The 9,066-nt window shown below is 56.7% G+C and overlaps 1 protein-coding gene across 1 annotated transcript in view; it reads right to left on the reverse strand.

Annotated features, from left to right (window-relative positions):
- Window positions 1–3,121: 3,121 nt before the first annotated feature.
- RAB17 (RAB17, member RAS oncogene family) overlaps window positions 3,122–9,066 on the reverse strand; it is a 22,406-nt gene continuing 16,461 nt past the window's right edge. The window contains exons 4-6 of the mRNA XM_010862051.1: window positions 8,574–8,728; window positions 4,302–4,395; window positions 3,122–4,031 (exon numbers count right to left, since the gene is read on the reverse strand). Of these exons, the coding sequence (XP_010860353.1) occupies window positions 3,919–4,031; window positions 4,302–4,395; window positions 8,574–8,728 (362 nt within the window). The 3' untranslated portion in view covers window positions 3,122–3,918. The remainder of the gene's footprint in view (window positions 4,032–4,301; window positions 4,396–8,573; window positions 8,729–9,066) is intronic.

Genomic DNA, 9,066 nt, shown 5'->3' on the forward strand with positions numbered 1-9,066 from the left:
TGGGTTGCCATTTCCTTCTCCAATGCATGAAAGTGAAAAGTGAAAGTGAAGTTGCCCAGTCATGTCCAATTCTTCGCGACCCCATGGACTGCAGCCCATCAGGCTCCTCTGTCCATGGGATTTTCCAGGCAAGAGTACTGGAGTGGGGTGCCATCTCAATAAAAATACTAATAGCATCCACGATTATCACTGCATTTACTTTCTCTCCCGCACTCTCCCCTCTTCTCTCTACCCCTTGGAAGTGAGTTATAGATATCATATTTCCCCTAGACATTTCTGTGTCTTTCTCCTCAAGCAAAGGGCAATCTCCACTATAACCACAAAATTATCATGCCTCAAACATTTTGTAAGAATTCTATAATATCATAGAGTTTTTCATCCATACTCAAAACTCCCCAAATAAGGCAAGGAACTCTTAGCTGCCTTTTTTTCTTTTTTTGGAAGCCAGACTCCAGTCTAGATTCAGGGTCACGGTTAGTTATTTCCCGTTCATCCCCACCATCTGATTTTGTCATGACACCGACTCTTACAAGAGCCTAGATGCGTTACCTGGTAGGATGATCCACGCACAGCACGTGGCGCCTGCTCCCCCAAGTGCTCTGACCTCCTCCTTCCATCCTGCCCCTGTATTTCCTGTCATCTGAGCAGTTGGGTCCAAGGGCAGAGTGGGGCTCAGCTATCGCTGAGGCACGGACACTCCGTGTCTGTCCTACAACATGGTATCTGATGGTGGGCTCCAGGTCCCACTCCGATAGGAGCCAAGCCTGACCCTTTGCAGACTGTAAGACCCTCTCGGTTTCCCGTCTGCTCAGAAACGATCTTCAGAAGTCCTGGGGCCCTGTGACAGCAGCCTGTCTCCCAAAGAGTTCCCGGCCAGGGACTCGGGGCCCCAGGTACCCTTGCTGAGACCAGCTGTCCTTCGTGGGCTTCACGATGCCGATTCTCTGATTCTTTCCTCCTGAGCGGATTCTTCTAAAGGAGGTATTTCTCCTTTTTCCCCTTTCTTCCTTTTTTTTCTTTTCATTCAACATCTTACAAATGGTAAGGTGATTTCAAGTTGTTCTAAATGTGGCTTCCGAAAAGGGACTATTTTAAAAGGAAAAGAATGGCTTCCTCGGTCAGCCCCTCCAGGCACAGGGGGCTCTTCCAGGGGAGACAGAGGAGGAGCTAGAAACAGAGTGGGAGGGGAAAGGTCAGGACCACAGGCAGGAAGAAGGGTTGCTCCCGGAGGCTGCTTCTCAGCTCTGCTGTGCCTCCTGCCTCCACCACGAGCACACACACGTGCGTGCACACACTCACACACACACACACACACACACACAGTCTCTGGCTCGTGAAAAGGGCTGGAGCGGCTTCCCCAGCTGCAGACAGGAGAGAGCTCACAGACTGGTCTCCCCCAGGACCATTTACCCCGGAGAATCTGTGCCCGGCACACCCACAACCCCAGGGACTCATCTCCCTCCAAGTTCCACACCCACCACGACCTCACGGTCCAGGGCGTGCTGAGCTCCGGTGTGTGCAGCAGACACAGAGAGGCTCCGGAAACACCTGTCCCTGGGTGTGGCGGAGGCTGTTTCTAAGCAAAAACCTGCCTTTTCTTTACAATGCTGGGGAAAATAGCTTCAGTCCTCTCCTGGGACACAGTTGCTGAGTGCTTGGCCTGTGCCAGAATCATACCAGGCACTGGGAGCCCCGTGCGAGGACAGACAGAAGCCCTGCCCTCACCGCAGAGCTCCCCGTATCTGAATATTAGGTCACTGGGCCGGTCTAGACCTCCTAGGGCCCACGCCGCCCTGCAGACAGATCTAACACGGAGCTGGTGGGCTCAGGGACACTGCCTACAGAGGCTTCCAGGTGATTCCAGGGCTGAGCCCCACCTGCCTCGTTGGGGAGAAGGTGAGGGAAAGGGGCAATCACACCCGGCAATGGGGACCCTAGGCTCCAGGGTCACCATGCACCCCATCCCATCCTGCGGGGAGGGAGGGAGGCATGAAGGAGGGAGGTGGCAATGAGTCAAGGAATATGCTTTAATAATAAATTCTGGCCTGAGAAGACAGGAGGAAAGCAACCACATATATAGGCATCCTACTGCTAGCATGATTTCCCCACTTCTATTTCATCATGGATGGGTCGATACTCCTCTGAAAGACATTTATCGTTCAGCAAAGCAACTCTCCGGACCTGGAGCAGTGGGGTTTGCTTCAGCGAGGCTGGAGTGCCATCTAGTGGCCAGAGGCAACCTCAGCCTCCCGCCACCTCCAAAGTGGTCTCCTTTGCTGGGGGAGTCCCAGCCCAGCCGGCTTCCCTGGTGGCTCGGTCAGCAAAGCGTCCGCCTGCAATGCAGGAGACTACCTGCAGCGCAGGAGACCCCGGTTCAATCCCTGAATCGGAAGGATCCCCTGGAGAAGGAAATGGCAACCCCCTCCTGTGTTCTTGCCTGGGAAATCCCAGGAACAGAGGAGCCTGGTGGGCTACAGTCCACCGGGTCTCCAGAGTCGGACAGGACATAGCGACTAAGCCACCCAGCCCTGCTACCCTGAGTGAGGAGACAGCGCACAGGAAACGGTCTGACCCAGCAAGGGCTCGCGTCCCACACGCTCCATCTTCAAGGGAACGGCCGTATAAGACACTTCACTGCAGCCAGAATCTGCAGGGCTCGCAGCAGTAAGCCGCAGGTTTCACCCGGAAATTGTCTAGGAAAGAAACACGCGTTTGGGGGACGTCAAGGGGCTCGGCATCAACAGGGAGGCCGCTTTACGTTTGTCCTGTTGATCCTTACAGCTGACAAAGTGAAGCCACTTTTTTTTTTGGTGGGGGGCGTGGGGGAGGATGACAGTGGCGTCTTATTTAAAATTTCATACCTGCTTATCACAGTCCCAGAGGGGAACCAGCATCACCACCTCCCTCCCAAGTAGCCGCCTTTAAACTACCTTCATGTGGCCGCTGGCTCACCTCCCAGAAGGGCCGTGGGGGGCCTCTCTAAAGGGAGGAACCAGGCCAGCCCATGATCTCTCTCCACCCGAAAGATGCCCTGTGCCCACCGCAGCCATCGCCGCCCCGCCTGGGGCCCCTCTGGAGACGTGAGTAACAACCCCCACCTACAAACTCACCAGAGACCACGTGCGAGAAAGGGGTTTACTTTTAGGCGAAAAACTCACTGGAGCAGAACAAGGTATCCCTCCGCTCGAAATCCGAGTCCTCAAGCCTATGGGCCCAAGCGTCTTGTCCTCATAGTCACCCCGAGAAGTGGACTGTGGGGCCCCGCCCCGCCCCCAGGTGCCCCCCTCAGGGACCCTCACAGAGGTCCAGGGACGACGTGGTCCACTCCAGCGGGGCTTGCTAACCCCTCTTCCCCGTCCCGGGAGCAGGTGAAAACCCCCAGCCCACCCCGGGCAGCCTCCTGCCCAGAACCAAGTGCCCGCCGGCTGATTTCCCCCCCTTCGGTGCCTGGTGGCCAGGCAGCTGAGGGGGGCACCTCCAGGCAGGGTCAGGCATGCCCACCCCCAGGACATCCGGGATTTAGGCGGAATCTGACATCTGGGGACGTGGAGCCCCCACCCTCTGGAGGCCCCTGGACACACAAACGTCTCCCAAAGGATTCCCACGAGCTTGCTGCTGCTGCTGCTGCTAAGTCGCTTCAGTCATGTCCAACTCTGTGCGACCCCATAGACGGCAGCCCACCAGGCTTCCCCCGTCCCTGGGATTCTCCAGGCAAGAACACTGGAGTGGGTAGGGAGGCGATTATTCTAAGGAATGCCGGCTTCCTGCACCTCGAGGACTCAGGCACGCGCCGGGCTCGACGGTGGACCGGGGTCAGCAACCGCCGTCACCACGGAGCTGGCCGTAGCTCGCTCGGAGGACCGCCAGGGCGCGGGCTGGGAGTCCCGCTCCCCGCAGCTGCCCGCGCAGCGGCTGCTTCTAGTGGGCACAGCATCGGCCCCGCCACGAGGGCCGCTCACTCAGAGTCAGCGGAGCATCTCTCCGCTGCCTCTGGCCCTCCTTGCTCTCTTCTCTCCGCGAAAGCTCCCGGGCTGTGGACGACAGGAGGGGGAAGCCCAGCTGGGAGGGAAGCCCCCCAGCCCAGCGCAGGCCCTGCACCCTTGGCAGTCCCTGGAGACGCCCCCTCCCTCATGCTCTCCGGGAACCAGGAAACAGGCGCCCTTGACTCATGTCCACCTTCCAGGCCCCTGGAAACATTCGGCTGGGCCTCAGGAGGCCAGAGAAGACCCATTTGAAGAAGGCGCACCCTCCCACACACCCCACCCCACCTCTGGCTCCGGGGCGGGGGGCTGGTCACTCACCGACGGCGTTGAAGACGTCGGCCACCTGGTAGTTGCGTTTGGCCGAGGTTTCCATGAACAGCAGCCCCTTGCTCTCTGCAAACTCCTTCCCTTCCTGGAGGAAGTGACCGTGGAAAGTCCACATTAATCATCAGAAATGTACTGAGAAGACCCAGAAAGACCATGGGACAGTTGCACCAGTGGAGAACCTCATTCCTCATGTCCTGTTACTGGGGCTCCTGGGGGAGGTGGTCAGGACTGGGCAGCGGGGCCAGGAGGGGCGTGTGGCGCTCACTGGAAGGGGAGCCTAGCACCCCCAGTGGGGTCTGTGGGGAGGCTTCCCTCCCACCGTGGAATCTGGGGACGGGGTTGCTCCGAAAGCGAGCAAGAACAGAGGAGACATGGAAGGGGGATGAGGCCAGCCTGGTGGGAGCCCCCCTGGGCCCTTTTCTGCTCCCCCTCCTTGCTGGTCACAGGGGTCAGTCCTGCATGGAGTGATGGTGTGTGAAGCAAGGGAGGCTGGGAAACTCCAGGGCTGCTTGTGTGGCCGAGAAGGGGAAAAGGGTCCACGAAGGAGGACCTGGGGGCCTCCCCAGGCAGGCCCCTCACTTCCGGACCCTCCCAGGAGGAGCTTGGGCCCCAGATGGTCCTGCCTGAGGCTGAGCGGGCCCCGGGGGCTGGGCCAGCTAGGCCTGCAGCATCGCACCCAGCAGCATCCACCCTCCTCACCTGGCCCACAGAGCTGCACTCCACCTTCCCCCCCAACAAGCTTCTCAGCCCCGCCCAGACACAGAGATGGCCCATTATCATCTGTGTTTTAAAGGACAACGTGACCTGGTACAGAGGAAGACTTGGTGACTTCGGGTAGCTCACATCTGGTCACATCTGCATGCATGCTCAGTCACTCAGTCATGTCCAAATCTTTGCAATCTCATGGACTGTGGCCCGCCAGGCTCCTCTGTCCATGGGATTTCCCAGGCAAGAATACTGGAGTGTGTTGCCATTTCCTCCTCCAGGGGATCTTCCCAACAGGGATCGAACCCTCTTTTCCTGCATCACCTGCATTGTCAGGGGGATTCTTTACCACTGCGCCACCTGGGAAGCCCCTGGTCATCTGAATGAAACCCAAATATCTGCCTTTCCCCCACTAGCTTGAGGGTTCCAGGTGGGGTCACTCTAAGGGTTTGTTCTCAGTGCAATGGGCCTCTAGCCCGTAAATTGCAGGTCCCCAGCCTCCCGTCTGCCAGTTTGTCCTTGAGGTCCCCCAGGATGGGGTTCATGGTTATCTCACTGCCCGTGGAATGAGAACATCCAGTGCAGAGATCTTGGCTCCTAAATTCATTCCCCCACACAAGGAACCAGTGCTCCTCAGGGAGATGATTTCCAGGGCTGGGGCTGGGAAAGGGGAAGATGAACCAGGAATAACTTGGCCAGCCATTCCTGGCCAGCCAGGAAGGAAGAAAGACCTCAAAGAGGCAGGAGGGACAAGGCCTACTGGGGTGGGGGACTTCTCAGTGGCCAGATCCAGGAGCAGAGCTCCCTGAACCAGGGAGAGGACCATAGTGGGAAAGTGATCCAATCTGAGCTAAGAGCACTGGGTGGCTGTTCGTTTCCTGATTTGCTCGTCATTCTGTGCTTAAGGGCTTCCCTGAGAGCTCAGCTGGTGAAGAATCCGCCTGCAGTGCAGGAGATCCCGGTTCAATTCCTGGGTTGGGAAGATCTGCTGGAGTACTCCAGTATTCTCGGGCTTCCCATGTGGCTCAGCTGATAAAGAATCCGCCTGTAATGTGGGAGACCTGGGTTCGATCCCTGGGTTGGGAAGATCCCCTGGAAAAGAGAAAGGCTACCCACTCCAGTATTCTGGCTTGGAGAATTCCACAGACTGTATAGTCCATGGGGTCGCAAAGAGTCGGCACGACTTTCACTTTCACTTTCTGTGCTTACGTAAGTAAGTCGTTCGTACCTGGGAAAGCTGGGAGAAGGGCAGACAGGATCTGTACTATTTCTGCAACAAGTTTTGTAATGCTGCAATTATTTTAAGATGAAAAGCCCCCAAATTACTGTGAAAGCTTCACCGCCCACTGGTCAGCCTGGCCTCTGCCCAGATGAGGCACCTGCAGCTCGGGGGTCTGTGCACTCTGTCCCCCCACCCCCACCCCAAGGCCCAGCCTGGTGGGAGCTTGGAGTGAAGAAGAGGCCAGGGTGGGGTCTGGGGTCCCAGGGTCAACAGCCCTGGGGTGGCGGCTCCCATGCAGTCTAAGCCATGGGGTCCCCCACCCACAGGCAGGCCGAGCCCAGGGCAGCAGACCTGGGGGAGCAGAGAGGAGACCCCGTCCGCCCCAGAACTGGACCCCTGGCCTCCCTGAGGGTCTCCCCACCCAGGTCCCATCTCCCCCACAGCCTGACCTGTCCTCCGCATGTTCTTCCTAAGTCATCCATCAGATCCCCGCCCCTGAGCCCACCACCACTGCGGGGGGCTGTGCCACTGAGCCCCAGGGCAGCATGGGGCTTCTCTGGCAGCCCCCTGCCTCCAGCCTCCCTCCCCTCCCTACCCCTTGCCACCCCTCATCTGCCCCTCCACCTCTCCTAAACCCACCCCACATACCCCACACACACAGACATCACCTTACCTCCTACACACACACACCTGTTCACACACAGAGAGACACACACCTGAACACACACACCTGTGCACACAAAAAGACACACACCTGTTCACACAGACACACACACTGGTACACATAGACACACACACACACACTGTTCACACAGAGACACACACCTGTTCACACAGAGACACACACCTGTTCACACAGAGACACATATCTGTTCACACAGAGAGACACACCTGTACACACAGACACCACCTTACCTTCTACACACACACACCTGCACACACACACAGACACACACACCTGTTCATACAGACATCACCTTACCTCCTACACACACAGACACACACAACTGTGCACAGAGACACACACACCTGTTCACACACAGAGAGACACACACCTGTACACACACACCTGTGCACACAAAAAGACACACACCTGTTCACACAGACACACACTGGTACACATAGACACACACACACACACTGTTCACACAGAGACACACACCTGTTCACACAGAGACACATATCTGTTCACACAGAGAGACACACCTGTACACACAGACACCACCTTACCTTCTACACACACACACCTGCACACACACAGACACACACACCTGTTCATACAGACATCACCTTACCTCCTACACACACAGACACACACAACTGTGCACAGAGACACACACACCTGTTCACAGACACTCACACCTGTACACAGACACCACCTTACCTCCTACACACACACACCTGTACACACACAGAGATATACACACACCTGTACACACAAAGAGACACACACCTATACAGACACCACCCTACCTCCTAGACACACACACACCTGTACACACACAGAGACATACACACCTGTTCACACACAGACACACACACCTGTACACACAGATACCACCTGTACCTGCTATACACACACACTCTCCCATACACACACAGATACCACCTATACACACACAGAGAGACACACACACCTGTACACACAAAGAGACACCTGGACACACAGAGACACACACACAGACCCGTGCATCCTGCTCCAGGCTCCCAACACTTCACAGGCTCACCTCCCTGGGCACTTTTTCTGCTCTTGGTCATTTTACAGAAGAACTACAGCTTCTGGGTCCTCTGTTCCTTGCTAATTTCCTAGCAAATAAATTTGGGTTTGCCCCTTGAACCTGGAGGAGGAAATGGCAACCCAACCCAGTGTTCTTGCCTGGAGAATCCCACGGACAGAGGAGCCTGCTGGGTACAGTCCGTGGGGTCTCACAGAGTCGGACGTGACTGAGCAACTTAGCACATACTTCCTTTTTTTTTTTTTTAGCACGTACTTCTTGAACGGTTGTTGAACACAAAGATGAAGACCTGAAACCTACATCACTCACAGGGGAAGGGTGGGGAGGGCCATGGTTTCCTCGTTCCTGGTGCTGCCTGCCCCTGCCAAGCCTCAGTGCCCAGGGGGGTGTGGGGTCTAGGTGATGCTCAGGGCTCTCCCCACACTGGAAGCCACCATCTCTGGGTCTGACCTTCCTAGGAGAGATCAGAAACCTTGGCCCAAGAAGGAAACTGAACTGGGAATTGTGTGTGTGCATGTGGCTGTGCGAGTGGGTGGTCACGCGTGTTTGAGGTCCCTCCCATCTCCCCTACTGAGACTTGATGACAGTCTCCAGACCCACCTCAAAGGTCACCTCCCGCTCCTCTTCCAGGTCTGTCTTGTTGCCGACCAGCATCACCACGACCTCTCCAGGGTGGAGCTCCTCCTCCAGGTCCTTCAGCCACTGCTGCGCTTTGCAGAAGGAATCCTGAAAAAGGAAAACGGGACCGTCAGGCAGATTTGGTGTTCTTCCTCAGCCGTCCCAGAAAAGACAAGGCAGGTGTCGGTGGCCACCCCATGTAAAACACGGTCCAACTGACCCCCCCACCAAGGAATCATGAATGATGGATAGTGATGCTCCAGAAAGAGGACCACGGAGCGGCACAAACCCAACTGTGCAGCAGGAAGAGGGGTGGTCAGGGAGGGCTTCCTGGAGGAGGTGACCAACTTTCACTGAAGGAGTCTCCACTGGTTGTCACGATTTTAATATAAAGGACCAGCCCAGGCCAGTCACATGATGCCTCCAAAGGTAGCCTCCCCATGCCTGGGAGGGCGGGGACACACGCAGGTGAGCC

Source organism: Bison bison, unplaced genomic scaffold (genome assembly GCF_000754665.1).
Source record: "Bison bison bison isolate TAMUID 2011002044 unplaced genomic scaffold, Bison_UMD1.0 scf7180017864475, whole genome shotgun sequence".
Lineage (NCBI taxonomy): Eukaryota > Metazoa > Chordata > Mammalia > Artiodactyla > Bovidae > Bison > Bison bison.